This window comes from Magallana gigas, chromosome 3 (genome assembly GCF_963853765.1).
Source record: "Magallana gigas chromosome 3, xbMagGiga1.1, whole genome shotgun sequence".
NCBI lineage: Eukaryota > Metazoa > Mollusca > Bivalvia > Ostreida > Ostreidae > Magallana > Magallana gigas.
The window spans coordinates 56,920,686-56,939,359 of record NC_088855.1 but is presented as its reverse complement, the minus strand read 5'-3'; the positions used below and the strand labels follow the sequence as shown (position 1 = coordinate 56,939,359).

The following is an 18,674-nucleotide window of genomic DNA, read 5'->3' as shown; positions in this document are numbered from 1 at the left end:
CTCCGTCTGTGGTATAATTACAGAGAACTAGGTAATTAATAGTTTTATAAGCAAACGCTAGACTGCCAAAGCGATACTTAATTTGAAAAAAGTCATTGAAAGGTACTGTAATGGGTTTCATTTTTCAACTTTAAAAAAAAGGAATGCTACAATTATGATAACAGAAAATGTATTTTAATCACACATCCTGTGTTCTGACAAGAGTTAAAAAACTGATCTATATAAAGACAGCTATATTCCTCTCAATTATTTTGAAGCAAACTTCCTACCCAAACAGCTGGTTTTATAAAATTTTAATTGTTCTAGGCATTAACGAATAAAAACATTTATAGTTCCAACATATAATGAGTCAATTACTGATGAATCATTAAACAACCACGGCATATTAGAGTAAGAGTATGGCAGATGTCGTGCAGATTGTGAAATCCCGCATGTTTAATATCTACATGTATCACCTGTTTTCAATTTCATTTAGCTTTAGGCTATGATACCCCCCCCCCCCCAAAAAAAAAACGAACAAAAACTGACGTGTTTATAAAACCCCCCCGGATTTTTTCATCTTAAATAAATTGCTAAAATATATAGCGCATTTAACGCATTGATTTGCATTAGTATAAAAAATGTATGTTAATGTCACTGAGTATCAAACCTAAACAATTGTTTTACAGTTATATAATCGGACATAAAATGTTCAGTTTCATATGACTTAGTTCCTAAGCGTCAAGATTAGGTAGTACAATGCAAGACATTTTCTTTTGTTTATCGTAGCTGACGTCAAAGTACTCATCAGAATCCCCTTCCTGTCCAAAACAACTGTTGGAATACTCAATACTGTGGTTATTTGCATACAATTCTTCATCGTAGGTTACGTTTGAACATGCTGAATCTGAATTATCACAATGTAGTTGTTTTCTTGAGTGTTTGCTCGAAATTGAATAAATATATGATTGTTGGTCTTTAGTTTGCTCTTGAATTGTACCCTTGTCGATACAACTTATTTGTAAGACCTCATTGCTTCTCTCAGAAACTGTGCCGAGAGAACACCAGTTGATATGGACATTTTCTTCCCTCTGATCTGATGAGACATCCGGTGATGGACCAGGACAGGGAGGTGGGCCTCCCCCTGTGGCCATGGTTTCCTTTTGACTAAGATTCGCATTGTGATTAATTTTGTCATGGGAATTTCTTTTGTAATATATTTTCTCTGGAACTAAGTCCTTTCCTTGCTGATTGTTGGGTTTCGGTGTCGACATCAGCTACATCTTTCGATAATGACAATTCATCTACAGCAAAGAAAAACAGGTCACCCAAAGCACAAACGATCGGTATGAAGATAAACGCATTATTTTTATTAAAAAAACGTAATAGATTTTTTTTTTAAGTATTAATGTTTTTACAATGTTTATTGATGTCTTTTTATACCTTTTCTGCCTATGTGCCTTATCTACTCGATCGACAAAAGCTAAAGCTAACGATCTCAGACCTTTCGAGTAACCTTAGAAACGTTTACTTATATAATGAATATGCGGATTCTCTGTATAACGTATTCATCGACAATGATATTAGTTTAAATACTTTTAACGGATACTTGAATACGTAATTCAATAGTAGACATAACATAAACAATACAATGCTTCATTTGACCTATGAAGATACATGTAGTTAGGATCGTAGAATTTATATTACCCGCTATTGCGATGCATAGTTATTTAAGTAATTAAGTTAATTGTTGATACAAACAATATAACGATATTTTGGTGCTTAATTGGGATATTAAGGTAGCAGGCATCACAGTAAATATTACATACTCCGCAACGCAAGCTACTGTCATATTCAAATGCATCATATATTAATAAATAAAGTATATATTGTTAGAATTAATCAAATCGAGTTTTGATAACATTGATAATATCCGAGTAAAAAGTAACAATTTTTCGGTTTTGTTGCTCGTCCTATTTAATTCTTTTAGAGCCCTTAATAATATATTCATAGTATAGTTTTACCTTTTGTTTTCTTCGTGGTTTTTACGTGCCATCTCCTTTAATGACAATAAAAAGATAATAAAAATCATAAAAATACAATAAATATATCGATTTTAACATCATTTCAAAATATTAACTCAATATACCTGATGCAAACCGTTCCAACAATCAGAACAACAATGGCGAGAGGTGAGAACGGAAGAACAAACTTGACTAGGAACCCAGTTCCTGTATCAGCTAGTAATAAACATTGACACAATGTTAAAATGTTAACTCACTTTCACACTCCGACAGCTTAAAGCAACAAAATGATCTATTGATAATTTGTTATAATAAATATTTCAAAGTTCGTCTGATTATCCTTTTTTAGTATTTAGAACAATTTCATTTTTTTGTAACGACAATCAATGGCTATGTCGAACTTGACTTTGACAATTTAAAACTTACACTGTAACTTGGAAGTGTTTGTATTTATAAAATCTGAACAGATTCTTTTTTAAAAACATAGTCTTAAACATCGTCAACATAATAATCTTGAAAAGATAATATACAAATTTTTGTAATGCAAGTCTTTATACAAATACATGTATGTTTGGATACATATAAATGGAGAATGATCTTGTTTAATGAAGTGGAAAAAGCCAATATTCTAGAAAACTCACAGTGATTTGAGTCAGAAACTTTTGGAATATTTGTCATTGTATCAGACGTTTTTAGTCCTGTCATTCAAGCCAAGATTTACAATTAAAAATAGCAAAACATTCAGAGATTTTGTTTCAGTATGTTAATTAAGTCTAAAATTTTGAATCAATACTTTTTAGAAAATGCTAAGTCTCTTTCTTTGAATGATGATAGTATACCTAAATTTGTAGATGTAACTACTGTGATGTTTGCCAAACAGCCACTTGTTGGGTCACAGTACTCGTCCGGGGAGCAGTTACATTGATCTGTACACTGAATTCCAAAGAATTCTGGTGGACAGGTCAAGGAGCAGTTCTCACCTGAGGTGCCTGGTTCACATTCTGCATTATTTTCGAGGGAAAATTAAATATAATGTGTCACATGCCATATCTGTTAGCATATATGTGTATGATTATTTTGATTCTCCGATGAATAGACGGATCTAAGTCTAATTGAGTAAGACGCCCAAGTAAAAGCATATTTGGAGATGCTAGGATAAACGCATTCTTCATATATATGTTTTTAATTCGTCAAACGGAAGCGGTTACTAAAAAGTGCACTTGTGCATTCAATTTATAATCACGGCAACTAATAAAAACCATGTTCCATTGCCGCTCCCTGGTTGTGGGATCTTTTTTAAAAAGATGAACAATTTTACCATATTGAACAAGTTCTCAAATAAATTTAATCATACATACATGTACCTATACAATTGTCTCCACTATTATAAAATCCTATACAACATACAATGGCAATGCTAAAATAAATACGAAAAAAAAAATTAACACAAACTGAAACATTTTAATTGGTCACAGACTATCGATAAATATTATGCAATTTGTATTGAAAGATATTTTGGTAAAATGTTAATGAGACAGTATAGCGCATCTAACTAAAAACCCGGCTTGAACAAATTTTCCGATCGAGTTTGGTATTTTTGTTCTACTCAGAAATATTTAAACTTTCAAAAAATTATAATTTTTTCCATGAAATAAATCTAATTATTAAATTGATATTAATAATGATGCAGAACCCATAAATATATACATTGCAACGTGTTACGGAGTTCCACTTTCTTTACTACATGTATTACGCATGCATATCAACAATAATAGAAAACATGCAGGGCTCGCGAATATTCTCCTGGACATGTTTGTTGATAGAGATACGTCTTTTTTGCTTCTCCCAGCAAATGATTATATAATGGTTTTAAAATAACCAGATTCATTACTTTGAAAGCATGTACATGTACATTTTTTTAAAGTGAGGACTTTTTAGTTTTTTTTAACATTTTTTGTCTGTTCATTTTAAACTGAACTGAAATTGGTAAACCATTTATAGATTATCGAGAAAGTTGTAATGCGTTCCGTTTAGAGAGTCCCTTTTATGATGACTGAGTCAAGCGAAGATCTTGTAGTTTTCAGCACGTGTCAATTACCGTCGATCAAAAACCACGTGGTACAAATAAAGATGTAAGAAGAAGTAAAGATTACCTTTGCGGTGGCATGCAAAAAACATCGCCTTGTTTATTTTGACAGACAGTCATGGGAAAGATCAAGCACTGCACAACAAACATCCATAATCGACGATTCATCGTTTAATAAACTAATAATGATTTTAAGAGTATTGGATGATATAATGCCTGGCACGGAACTTATATATCTATATCCATTTTGTTTCCGTATTTTTGCATAAAGTGTCATGACTTGACAAATTTTAAACATTTATAAGGAATAAGGAATAGTTCTTTGAGTATTATGAGGTAATAATTTCGGTCGGGGCGTGATCAAATCCAATAAAGCCCTAAGGGCTTTATGATAGATTTGATCACACCCCGACCGAAATTATCACCTCATAATATTCAAAGAATGATTCCTTATTACTTTTATTTATATAATTTTAAGCCATCGTACGATTAAATATAAAAAATATAAATAAGTAAACCCCGATGGCGCCTCAATTTGGGTTTTATAGTACAAAATCGATACGTAATATTATCACAGGCAAAGACACTGGGAAATGGAAATATTCTCATATACATACAAACAAAATTTTTTAAAAGGATATTTCCTCAACAACATTGCTCGTAAAGACTCTTTCTTTGAAATAAAATTTACTTCTATGTGACACATTTTTACACTCTCATTAAGTGAGCACACATACTTAACATAATATTTTGACAGATTTGGAATTTTACTTAGATTACTTATAAGTTTTCATGTTCTTTATCTACAGTAAAATATGCTTATATTGTTTGAGATCTAAGTCATGTTTCTGTTAAAATTCCTAAACAAAAGAATAAGATGCTTAGGTTTTATTAATTACTCTAACTAAGAAGAGAATACTAGTATCCATTATAGAGGATTTGTTGCTGACCTCGCTACACACCAACAGGACAACACTGAGAACGACTGCGAAATGATGCTGATTTGTATTCATTAACAAAAATTGCTTTGTCACATTGAAAGGACACTGAAGTTTAAAATAATAAATAATGTTTCTTTTAGCTGTGCGCAGATGAGTTTATAACAGGCAATTCTTTGTTTCATCCATTATCATCTCTTTACTTTAGAATAAAATTAAATAATGATTGTATATTTTAATTCAAAGTTTGAGTAAAGACGCATCAAGTTGAAGCAATATGTTAGACCAATAAACGATTCTAAATACCAAACAAACAATGTACCTAATACTAAAATATTTGTCCTTATCACAATATTGATACTTCGTACGAACCACAATTGAAAAGAAACCAAAAAGGTGACAGGATTGTAAATTCCTGACATTATAGAGTCACTTTTATTTTTAGACCTTTCCGTTGAAAGTCAGTGGATTAAAAAATGACAAAGGTTTATTCTCTGCGTAATACCATGTACCTTAATGTTTGTTCGTATTACAATCGTAAGGTATACAGGTACATTTTTTTTCCTTATGCGATTGGACGCTTCCCAAACTAGCACGATTCGATCAAGATAATTAGAATAAAATTTGTATACAAATGCCTCAGTTAATGTTCCGCCTTGAACAATAGTTGAAACTGTGCCGGACGTATCATTTAACTATATACAGTAAAACTCGGTTATATCGAAGTCCTAGGGGCCAGTGGATTTACTTTGTTATATCCGAATTTCGTTTTATCCGTATAACAAATTCCCAATAATAACTATATGAATTTACTATATACTTGTATTCTTTTAAAAGACTTTTTTTTGGCTAATTGAGGCTTTGAAAATATGCATTACTTTGATACTTTTAACAATCGGATTGTGAGTGGAAAAATTTACATAAAATTAAATTCAATCAAACTATTATCTTAAATAGTAGTGAAAACTTTTTAAACTGTAAAGAAATTCATTATAAAAGTGTTAAATTTCGTTATTATTCACCTCTACGGGACTCAAAATCAGTTCGCTATATCCGTAAATTCGTTATATCCGAATTCGTTATAACCGTAAGATTTTGCAAAGATTTGCTAAGAATTTTACCATGGGACTCCAAAACACTTTGCCTTATCCGAAAATTGTTCGCTATGTCCGTGCTCGTACTAAGCGACTTTTACTGTAGGTCATTCAAAATTTTTATATCATGGTTCAGTTTTTAAATATTTTATATCAAAATTGTACACGAATAGGGAAAAAATTTGCTTAACATTTACGTTTTAATTTGTGACAGAAACATACTGTTTACAAAAGGTTACAAAATACTTATAAAACTGTACAATATTGTAATTTGTCAATGCCGATAAATTTTTTAAACTTTTTTTTCGAAGAAACTTCATCCACAAAATCTCACAACATGACATACTGGCTCCAAAAGCATCGAAATATCTTCCACTTTATCATTTTAGGGGAAGAAAAATATGAAATACAATAATCGCTTGGTACATTGCTTTTAAATGCAATCATCAAAAAAATTCATCGAAAGCAAATAAATATAAAAGATAATGAAACATGTCAAATTTCCGCCCATTAGATAAGACAGTTAAATTTTCGAAATGCATTGTGTCTCGTTCACAGGTATGTGTATATACATTTATTCAAATCAGACTGCGATGAGTTAAATCCTCAAAACTTGCCACCTTAATGAAAAGTGCACAATGGCTATTGGACAATTTATGACCGGACGAAATATTGCCGTCCAATAAACTGTCATTTAATCAGTTGTATTTTAAAGTTTCTTGCAGAATAAGTCGGAGCTCTGCTCCACTCCATCTTATTCCTTAAGTTAATCAATGTTTTGCAATGAATAGATATCCAATTTTCTTGTAATACTGAAATTGATTTGTCCATATGTATTTTTTGATTATCAAACATCATTATCAATATCAGACATTAACATCATAATTTAAGGAAATATATTATGCAAACCCAGATACATTTCGGTTTTTGTTAGGCATCTTAGGAAATTTAAATGAACATATCATTGTAAGGAATTAACAATAAATAATGGAGGTTTAAACGAGTTCGCTTATGTCAATATTTCGGACGTAATTTTAAGAACAACGATTAAACAGGAAGTCCATTCATATATCAAGATATTCATTGACGTTAAGTGTATTTTTTACAATGATTTTACCTTTGAATCCTATTTTAAGGCATCGCAATTGATATAATCGAACGTATCAATGCTAGCTTTAGATGAACACGATGATCGAACAGACTCGGTATTTATTATTTGTCCTTTGTAATTGATGTTAAAGTATTCGTCGGTATCCTCGTTACTATCCGTTTGAATGTCTGATATGAAAAGGTTGTTAGAATACATCGTTTCACAGCTATAAGCATTCACTTTTTCGTCAAATGTACATACTGGGGATGCCAAAATGTCTTTTCGTGGTTTCTTCTCGATATCAGCTGTATCTTGAATTTGTTCTGGAAATTCAAATTTAACCGTTTTCTTGCCATTTCTCTGTTGACGTATGTTTGAGTTAATATAGAGCAATTCTTCTGTATCTTTTTTTCTCGATGTTAAATTTATATCTACTTGTTGGTGTTTCGTTTTCTCATGAAGTTTTTTCTTGTGTGTCATACTCAAATAACTTCCATCTAACTTTTCACTGATTTTTTCGCAAGCTCTAGGCAATGGATGTTGGTTGACATGGTAATCTTTGTTATTGTCATGAAATGTGGTATCAATGGTCAGTCCTGAACAAGGCTCTGGTTCTCTGACGGCAATTGTATTGTCTTTAGGATAGGTGGAAAAGCTAGGACTTGGTCCTAGAAGATTTGAATGATCATGAACATCGGATGATACTGTGTCGTCAATTGCAGATTCATGAACTCTGATTGGGGAATCAGTCACATTGTGCATGGAATTCTTCCGTTTTTTACCACGCCTTAAAGACATTCTTTATTAGAGTATCAATGATTTATACAATGAATAATAATTTACAATGATATTAATGTAAGAAGTAGGTAAAAACTTTTACCTGATACAAACCATGCCAATGACAAAACAGACGATGACAGGTACTGAGAAAGGAAGGATGCACACTATCAGGATTTCCGTCTTGTCAACTATTTGTTAAAAATCTATTTTATCACTTGTTGATATTTGAAATGTTAAAAAGGAGCAAAGTCTTAGTGTTCAGTTATTTATTGATGTTTGAATAATTGCCGTTGAAACTTTAAATCAGTGGAAAATTTGATATTCTAGACAACTTACAGTGATTTGAGTCAGAAACTTTTGGATTTTTGGTCATTGTATCAGATGTTTCCCGTCCTGTCAATAAGTCAACATTTTCAATTTAAATTAGCAAAATATTTAAATGAATATGGTAAAGAAAGTGCAAAACCTTTTTCTTTTATAAGTGACAATATACCTGAACCTGTAGATGTAATTACTGAACTGTTTGCCAAACAGCCACTTGTTGGGTCACAGTACTTGTCCGGAGAGCAGTGACATTGTTCACTACATTGAAGTCCAAAGAAGTCTGGTGGACAGGTCAAGGAGCAGTTATTACCTGTTGTGCCTGGTTCACATTCTGCAAATTTTAGTGGGAAGTTTGAATGTAATGTAGAATTTGCCAAAAGCCATATTTGTAACAGTTTGTTAAATGCATTATTATCATTTCATTTAAAAATATTTAAAAATCATAAAAAACAATATAAAAATAAAAAGTCGAAGGAAAAACGCTTTTCATGTATCATAATAAATACAGCTATTTTGATTTGTTGAGTTTTGAGAATTTCAGTTCTCCAAAGAACACAAAAAAGCTAACTACTTGAGTATGGCGCTATTGCCATTATTATCCAACGGCGTTAAGATATGCAATTTATATATAATTTCCATTTGTTTAAAAAGCGATAACTTTTAAGGGGTGTCTACATTCTCATGTATTTTACAATCACTGCAACTAAAAACAATTATAATAATTCTAAAATTGCACCTTCCTTGGTTCTGTGATGAAGAATTCTTTTTCCGCCACATTGAACATGAACTTGTGAAAAAAGATATCTATAATGTATAAATGAATCTGTAGACTGATTTTTTATTTATGTGATCAAATTTAATGAAATCAAAACATACCTACCTATACAGTTGTCTCCACTAATATAAAACCCTATGCAGCATCTAATGACAATGCTGAAATAAATACGACACAAAATTACCACAATCTAAAACATTTGATAATGATCACAAATTAAGGTTATAGAATGTGTGGATCGTATTTAAAGAACACATGTTCAATAAATTGTTACGATATATATATATATATATATATATATATATATATATATATATATATATATATATATATATATATATATATATATATATATATATATATATATATATATATATATATATATATATATATCACTGAATAGAATCAACAACACTAGGAATCTTTAAAGTGTGGGATCTAATATATAGATACTAAGCCAGTAAACTTAATATATAAAGCACTAAAAATGGCTAACGACACGAACAATAGATATTGTCAAATTTTCGGGACAACCAGTCCCTTCTTACAGGACCAAAAAAAAAAATTACATGAGTAAAAATCAAAGAAAACAAAATCTAAAGCTACTTCTAAACTACTTAAGAAACTATAAAACGAACAGCAACATTATAAACATTTGTTCACATTCTTAAAGAAGGTGTTGATGCCGCCGCCAATCGCTCTAAAGTAATCAATCGACTGCCAACTTCACGCCTGATTAAGTTAATTAGCTAACTAAAATTGACGTCCGAGTTAATAAATGAGAATTAAAAACCCCGTTGTTAACTCGTCCGGCACTTATGATTTAGACTCGAATTTTTGATAATAAAAGAGATAAAAATAAATTAAAAAATTAAAATAAAGAAATTAAGAAATTATAAAAAAGTGGTTTACAAACAAAAGGTTGTAAAGGAAACTAATAACTAAAAGAGGCGCAGTTGACAGATTTGATGAAATTACTATATGGGTGTCAGGTGATGTATGGCTATGAGACGTTAATTTTAGTGAAGTCCATTTGTTTGTTCATGCCATTAGGTCTGAATGATTTGAGTCTGTGCATCCAGAACTTTTCCTTGCTTTTCCTCTCCGCGTCTGTCCAATGCATATGAAGATAAAGGTCAATAACCAATACTGTCATGTCTTCCCATTTGTGGCCACTTGTATTAAAATGTTCCCCGACGGGCTCCTTGACTTTTTGGTCTTTATGGTAGAGCGATGGTTATTGATCCTTCTGGGGAGGTCACCCGTTTCACCATCGTATTGCCTAGAGCAGACTTTGCAACTGATGAGATGGATGCAGTTGTCTGTGCGGCAAAAAGTTTTGCCAAATATCTTGTAGGTGCGACCCGTGATGGGGCTTTTAAAACTGTTCACGTTGGTGCTATGTTTACACAAAAGGCATCTGGCATCGGAACATGTTTTAAAACCACCATTTGGCAACGGGTTGTCTAATCTCGCCATCCCTACCATGTCCTTTAAGTTTCTCGGGCGTTTAAACACAGCCATTGGCAGATCCTTGAAAAGATCAGCCATTCTTTCGTTAGTGCAAAGAATGAACAGATTATTTCTCAGGATGCTGTTGGGGTTCTTAAGGGCTGAGTGATAGGTAGTGAGAAAGATAGATAGATAGATTGATAGATAGATAGATAGATAGATAGATAGATAGATAGATAGATAGATAGATAGATAGATAGATAGATAGATAGATAGATACTTAAGACACTAGAAAAATAATATCTAATATCTAATCATAATAAATAATTTTAGAACAATCAATTTTAATCTAATTGAAGTAAACATTTATACGTTAAAATGCCGTTTTGTCGGCGTATGGAAAGGTTTTACAAAACATACTATTATGCATTCATGTTAAATACCGAAATCTGATTGGTTTAGACGCAATTTATACTCCGTTTTATTATTAGTCCATATAGCTTTCCTCTGCGCCCGTCAGTCCGTCTGTCTGTCTGTCCGTCCGTCCGTTTGTCTCTCCTTCTTCAGTTTTCCACACTTTTCTTCCTTTTAGCGTTTGAGGAATAATATGAAATTTGCTGAACAGCTTCAAAATGTCAAAATACAAATCAGGTGTTCACTTTTGTAGCGCCTGGTTGACATATTTCTGAGAAAATTAAGTGTTTATATTCCAGTTTTTTATTGTTCGGGTTCGTTATCGGGTTTGGTGTGTATCGAATAAACGAGGAAAGTATGTAGTCAGTAATAATATCGTGCATTACTTGTACCATTCCTTTTATTGTTTCTAACAAACAAATAAGTTCTGTAAAATAGTGTCAAGCATTGTGTTGTAAATTTAATCGACAGGGTTTTTTGTATTATTACAATCGGGTTCGTTATCGGGTAGGTATGTTGGTTCGGGATACAAAAGACGGTAAGAAAGTATATTCTGCCTAACAATACATTGTTTTACAGTGCAAATTTCTACCAGCAAATACTATATGGACTTGGCGAAATTTCAGGAGATAAAATAAAGAGTATTATTTTACCCATTTTTTTTAAATTTCTATATCAACTATGTAGTTTGAATTTTCTCTGTTCTTTTATCTGTGATTTAAGCCTAACAACTCGTTTATAATTGTTTTGAAATAGATGTATGCTGCGAAGCTTTCTTAGACCAGTAGGGGACGTGTTTTGCTTATGCAATACTCTCAGAATGCTTGTTTATTATTTCATTTATTAAACTTTAAATTATTCAAGCAAATGTTTCTGGAAAACGCCAATTCAAATTAAATATCAAAATATAATAAGCAGGCTTCACAAGATGCAGTTCGTTCAAACACATTACATGGGTTTTTTTTAGATCCATTAATATATATTAACATTGTTTTTACAGCAGGGGGATCATTTTAAGAATAAGTTTGTCATATAATTAAAAGATAATATTACCTATCTGGTGACATCCAAAATCCAGTATCACGCTTACTTGGACAGAGAGTCCCAAGAAAGCTCAAACATTGCACAATACACATCCATAATCGGCAATTCATTGTTTAGCAGAAATATTTAATTAACTAATTATTCTGAGTGTAAGAGAAAAAGTTGATGTCATGCCTGACACGGAACTCCACATTCAAGTTTGATTTATCTATATTTAAACTGCGTTTTGTTTTGTTTTTTTTACATATTTATAATTACAGATATTCGACAAAAGTTATTTCCTCAATAGTTTTATATAAATTGTTAGCAAAGTCTCTTTGTTAGGAATGAAATTTACATATATATTACACATTTTGTTACTCTCAACAGTAAACACACATACTAAGCATGATGTTTTAAAAGATTTGGAATTTTAATCACAGGTACCAGGTTCTGTATTTTCTGTGGAGATTCTGATATTGTTCGTAACCAAAATCATGCTACGGTTAATGATCTTAAATAAAACAATAAAAGGCTAATGAATTACTCTACTAAAGAAGAGAACACAAGCATTCAGCAGAGGAAATTAGTCGCGAATCTATCTACACACCAGCAGGACAACAACGATGAAGATGGTGAAAATGATTTGTGTTCATTAACAAATATTGTCACATCGAAAGAACTTTGTATTTTAAAACAATGACTACGAGGGTCAATCAAAAATACGAACACATTGTGGTTGCCTATTCTATTGTTTTCAATAAAATCATAAGTAACACATTGATTCATGCAATCTCACCTCTTTTACTGGCTGAGTATATTGTGCTTTTTACTTTGCAACTAAAAACTGCACTATATTACTTGACATCCTATTTGTTCACATTTGTTTAAGAATCATAGGTTATTTCTCAGAGAGTTTCATTTTTTAATGTATGTCTCTTAGTTTACAGTATGAAAACCCTACACATCAGATGATGCTATTATTCTTTCTACCAAATATTTACAGATATTCAATTGTCTTTCGGGATGGTTGATGTCCAAAATACAGTTACCACCGCGCCCACAAAATGTGTTACCATCGATGAGCCAATTATTTTTGACATATGCTTTGCACCATTGAGCATTTACATAATTTGTATAAGCTTTTTTCCGAGTTAAATCTATAATGTTTGTATCTCTCGTTGCGCCGTGACGTCGGCGACTTTAACGTTTTTAGTCAATTTTAAAGAGGACAATATGTCTTTAGTAACTGATTTCTATTCAACGAAACAATATATCTCGTCATTATATAACAAGACAACATCTTATTTGAGGTTTTGAAATTATTGGGTTTTAAGTCCAATTTGTAGAAATATTACTTCAGACGTTATATGGTTTATATGGTTTATTGTTGACGTAACACACGTTTTAACCGTGCGCCGTGGCCTCTTTTTTTGCAGGAATATATTTTAAATAGTTATAAGAAATAACAGAACGTCTTTAGTTTTATAATTTCAAACTGATTGAAACTATTGCTAAATTGTCCACCAAATTTAGTAGTAATATGACGTTCAGTAAAAAAGCTATGGTAAAAGTCTTCATATTTTTTGATTGACCCTCGTAGTGTTCTTTTAGTAGTGCACAGATGTGTTTTTAACGAACACTTCCTTGTTAAAACTACTATTATCGCTATACCTAATACAGAACTAAATTCAAAGTACTGAAAGAACTGAAAGACGGGGTCAAATTTATCAATTGTACTATAAATGTTCTTTACCCATGCTATCTTGGAGTAGTTTTTTCTCCTTTTCGTATATTCATACTTGCAACTTCTTGATCGTTCCTCTTTTGTTCAGTATGTTGTGATCAAATAACTTAGAATTTTACATTTAACTCGAATCAAATTTAATGAGACTTCCAAAACAACTCATTGAATAAGTTTCATAGCTAAACTCGTTGAATCATTTAAGAACTATTTCTTATGAGTCGACGAATATTCCGGATGCATTCGTAAATCTTCTGGTCATTCCGTAAAATGCCGAATGTAAACAGATTAAAAATGAACATCAATTGCCTTATTCGCTTTTGTTTGAAAGAACTGTTAGACTAATCTTAGAAACATGAAAACAAATAATTCACATTTTTTTGAAGTATTGATCCATATTTATTAAATATGTGTACAAAACGGTCATAGCAATTACTGCACTTTTTTAGCGTAGATTCAATTGATTGTGTAAGTGACTCAGGTGACATAAGAGATTGACAACATGTTACACAAGCACCCATTTTGCGGGTTCTCAAAATATGTCCAAGGAAAAATGACATTTTTTCATTACATCGATGACCGAAGTACCCGGAGAACAGATAGTAGAACAGCTTATACCAAAATAGCGTGGTTCACACTCTTTAAGCAAATGTGTAATCTGTTAAGTCGTTCGATGGAACCCCTTAAACAAACGTTTAGACTGAAATTAGTACTTCAAGTCAGAAGTTTTTAAATTAAAAATACATGTCAACTCGTTTAGTTTATTTTGACAATTCATTTCTTCGTGTGACGCAGGTCAAAAAAACACACAAAGTAAACGTATTGCATTCATGAATAGACTGTCAAATGAGAAAGCAGGAGTGTTCTGTGTGTCCGCTCTGATATAATAAACATCCGTTCCTTAATAATAAGATTAAAATTCTCGTTTATATTGATATCGTTATCCAATCTATAATATACTGTTGATAGAAATGCAAATCAATTCAATCAACTCGATCTATCTTCAACGTGTCCATGTGATGTAGTGAACATTTCCCAGTTTTCAAAAGTTAAAGATATACATCCAGCAATATATTCAGAACCCATGTAGGAAAATTTTGATCTCATATTACGTGTTATGATAAAATTGAAATAATAGATCTATATTAAGAAATTAATATTTTCCCTAATTATTTTGTACGCCAACTTCCTCAACAAATAACTGTTTTCATGAATTTTTAATCGCTCTCAGCATTTAACGAATAAATACAAGTGCAATGTATAGTTCCCACATATATAGAGTCAATCACTAGTGAAACATCAAACATAAGAGTTACAGTATAACAACATACCATATCAAATGTTTTCAATGCCTTTTGGTTATAGGTTATGGTATTTGCCCAACAAATAATACAAGACGTTTTATTCATCATAAATATGTCGCTAAAATTTATGCGCATTTCACACAATTATCGCATTAGTATAGAAAGATGTATCTAAGTGTTACTGAGTATCAAAACTAAACAACTATCAGTGATATAATCTGACACATAGGGTTCAACTTCAGATGAACTCGTATCTAAGGGTCCAGATTCGCTATCTTGGTGCAAGGCATTTTCATTTTGTTATCGTAACTGACGTCAAAGTACTCATCAGAATCCTCGTCCTGTCTAACACAACTGTTAGATTTCTCAATACCGTGATTGTTTTCATGCAATTCTTCATCTTGGGTCCCAATTAAGCAAGCTGGAAGTTTTGTAGTTTAGGTTTCTTTTGTATCGGTAACCGAGTTTTGGAAATTTAAAATTAATCGCTCTACTGACACCTTAATGTTGTTGATCTGAATTGCTACGATGCGGTTGTTTTCTGGAATGTTTGCTCAAGATAGAATATATATATATATATATGTTTGTTGTTCTATGTTTTGCTTATGAAATGAACCCTTATCGATACACGTATTTTTGTAAGATTCCATTTATTCTCTCACAAACTGTGTCAAGTTGATGCCAGCTGAAGTGGATATTTTCTTCCCTCTGCTGTGATGAGACATCCGATGTTTTTCCGATGCAAGGAGTTGGACCACCACCAATAGCAATCTTTCATTATGACTGAGAGACAAATTATTACTATAGTATATTCTAAGATTTTACAAAATTCAAATGAAAATTTGTCACTGGAATGGTGAGAATTGAGAAAGAAAGAACATACGTTACTAGGAAACTAGTTCTTGTATCGGCTTGTAATAAAACATATTAAAAGAAAACATGAATGTAGATGCTAACTCAATTCTACACACCAACACCTTCAAACAACAAATAGATAAATTGTGTATTTATTATGATTTAACATTTCTAAATTTGTTTAATATATTTTTAATTGTGCATTTGCATTACATCTCCTGCCAAAAACAGTTTTACTTATCTTTGTTGTGTCTTATTTTACCAATAAAATCTGAACAATTTCTTTCTTTGTCAGACGTATAAAACACCACCAATATCGTAAAATTAATGATAAAAAGATTGATATAATGGACGTCTCTATACAAATACATGTAGGGTTAAACAAATGCAGATAAAACGTTTAATTCGATGCATTGGAAAATAACATTAGATATAACAGACTACTCACAGCAGTATGACTGAAGAGCTGCTGAATCATAAGTCTTCGTACTAAAAGTTCCAATTCTTGTCAATCGGGCCACGATTTAAAATGTACATTAGTAAAAATATTATTGCTTTTGTTTCGGTATGTTATTCGAGTTGTGAATATTGAATAAATAATTTGAAGACAGTACTTAACCTCTTTCCTTTGAGTGACAATAATATACCTAATTCTGCAGATGTAACTAGTGTACTGTTTGCCAAACAGCCATTTATTGGGTCACAGTACTCATCCGGGGAGCAGTTACATTGTTCTCTACACTGAAGTCCAAAGTAGTCCGGTGGACAGGTCAAGGAGCAGTTCTCGTCTGTCGTGCCTGGTTCACATTCTTCAATTTTTTGTGGGAGAATTAAATATAATGTGTCATACGCCATATTTGTTAGCATATATGGGCATAATTTATAATCATTCAATTAATAAATTAAACCTGGCATCATAAACAAAATAAGAATGAATGTGTTTTATATAATTATATCACAAAGTAAGCCACATTTAAAATGAATGGTATTTTGATCATTATATTTAGGTGTTAGGACAAACACAAACAATACTACCTGTATACGATTTTTATTTGCTAAAATGAAGCGATTGCTCAAAAAGGTGTGTGTGCACTTGTGAATTTATTCTAGAATCACTGCGACAAATAGATATCATCTTGAATTGCCGCTCCCTGGGTGTGGGATCTATTGCAATGTACAATGTCCTACCATGATAAACAAGATCAAAAATAAATGTATAATGAATAAAAATCAGCAGACCGTTTGATTATGATAACTAGTGCATTATTTCCATGAAATATTTTTTTCATTTCTTGCCACAGTCAATCTTTGAAATTTAAAATACTGTGTTGCTATTAAATTAATAAAAAAAAAATGAAACATACGTACCTATACAATTCTTTCCAGTATTATAATATCCTATGCAACATTTAATGACAATGCTGAAATAAATACGACAAAAATCCACGACAGTCATAAATATTAATTAATGGTTACAAGCTATGGGTAAAGAATAAGGTTTTATTGAAAGATCTAATTACATGTATTATCTAATTTTGAAATGTAATAATTCATTTGTAATATCTTTGAACGAATGATTTGATTGCATGCCAAGTTTTAAATTTCATACATTTTATGCATGCTTTCCAGTGTAACAGCAGGAATATGATTGAAAAGATAATGCTGTCATATGATTAAAAGTAAAGATTACCTATCCGGTGGCATGCAAAAACCACTGCCTTGTTTATTCTGACAGACAGTCATGGGAAAGACCAAGCACTGCACAACAAACATCCATAATCGGCGATTCATCGTTTAATAAACTAATTGTAATTTTAAGAGTATTGGATGATATAATGCCTGACACGGAACTTATATATCTATATTCAAATTAGTTCCGAATTTGTGCTTAAAGTGTGTAACAAACTAAAATTCGTTGTGTATAATTATAATTCCCCTTGGTTCACCCTTCCGGTTTATCCTTTGGAGAGCTCCTTGTTTTAATACTTTGACCCTTGCATAATGGTGCATGATCAGTCTCAATTTCACATGGTTTACCTTCTAAATACACCCTGAGACTCTGAACCGCCCACACAATAGCTAGGCACTCTTTTCTACGACAGCATAATTTTTCTCAGCAGGACTGAACATTTTGCTTAAAAAACAAATTGGATGCTTACCATCTTCAAACTCTTGCTCTAGTACTGCGCCTGCACCGTGTGCGCTTGCGTCTGTGCGCAAAATAAATGATCTGCTAAAGTCTGGACTTCGAAGAACTGGTTCTGATAGTAACTTACCTTTCAACTCTTTGAAGGAGTGATCAAGGTCGTCTGTCCATTTGATCTTGTTGGGCGTTCTTTTTCTCGTCAGGTCTGTAAGCGGAAGTGCTACTGTGGCAAAGTTTGGAATAAATTTCCGGTAGAACCCAATCATACCTAGAAAAGAAAAGACTTTACCTTTTTCTTTGTAGTTTGAATCGTAAAGTTTTGTATGGCTTTTACTTTTGACATCATCGGTTTTATTTTCACACTCCCTATGGTATGACCAAGAAAACGAAGTTCATTAAAACCAAACTCACATTTTGCCGGTCGAGCTGCTAAGTCATGATTAGACCATTTTAAAACATTTTTCATCTGCATATTAGCAAACATTTTAAAAAGACATGTCCTCAACAACTTTGTTGTGAACAAAATTTACTTCTATGTGATGCATTTTTACACTCTCAATAAGTGAACACACATACTTAATATAATATTTTTACAGTTTTGGAATTTTGATTTAAGTTATCATGTTCTTTATTTTCTGTAAAAATG

At 31.8% G+C, this 18,674-nt stretch overlaps 2 protein-coding genes across 2 annotated transcripts; both read right to left on the bottom strand.

Annotated features, from left to right (window-relative positions):
* Window positions 1-1,173: 1,173 nt before the first annotated feature.
* Window positions 1,174-4,328, bottom strand: LOC105325991 (uncharacterized). Its single transcript, XM_011425824.4, has 6 exons — window positions 4,157-4,328; window positions 3,368-3,420; window positions 2,843-3,004; window positions 2,129-2,219; window positions 2,004-2,038; window positions 1,174-1,283 (listed from the first exon to the last, which is right to left on the bottom strand). Exons 1-6 carry the CDS (start codon window positions 4,255-4,257, stop codon window positions 1,174-1,176), a joined length of 552 nt encoding a protein of 183 aa, XP_011424126.3. The 5' UTR covers window positions 4,258-4,328.
* A 2,055-nt stretch (window positions 4,329-6,383) lies between these two features.
* Window positions 6,384-12,180, bottom strand: LOC117692457 (platelet endothelial aggregation receptor 1-like). The gene is made up of 6 exons (XM_066080567.1): window positions 12,010-12,180; window positions 9,196-9,248; window positions 8,485-8,646; window positions 8,328-8,384; window positions 8,092-8,179; window positions 6,384-7,998 (listed from the first exon to the last, which is right to left on the bottom strand). Exons 1-6 carry the CDS (start codon window positions 12,108-12,110, stop codon window positions 7,248-7,250), a joined length of 1,212 nt encoding a protein of 403 aa, XP_065936639.1. The 5' UTR covers window positions 12,111-12,180; the 3' UTR covers window positions 6,384-7,247.
* Window positions 12,181-18,674: the final 6,494 nt, after the last annotated feature.

Bases quoted from the DNA above. Each gene is read 5' to 3' on its own strand.
- LOC105325991 (XM_011425824.4), bottom strand. From the start codon at position 4,257: ATGAATCGTCGATTATGGATGTTTGTTGTGCAGTGCTTGATCTTTCCC. The intron at 3,421-4,156 runs GTAATCTTTACT...TATTTATTTTAG, and splicing joins TTTTGCATGCCACCGCAAAG to CATTGCCATTGTATGTTGTA. The intron at 2,220-2,842 runs GTATACTATCAT...GTTTATTACTAG, and splicing joins AGTTACATCTACAAATTTAG to CTGATACAGGAACTGGGTTC.
- LOC117692457 (XM_066080567.1), bottom strand. From the start codon at position 12,110: ATGAATTGCCGATTATGGATGTGTATTGTGCAATGTTTGAGCTTTCTT. The intron at 8,647-9,195 runs GTAGGTATGTTT...TAAAATTTGCAG, and splicing joins TAGTGGAGACAACTGTATAG to AATGTGAACCAGGCACAACA. The intron at 8,385-8,484 runs GTATATTGTCAC...ACTTATTGACAG, and splicing joins AATTACATCTACAGGTTCAG to GACGGGAAACATCTGATACA.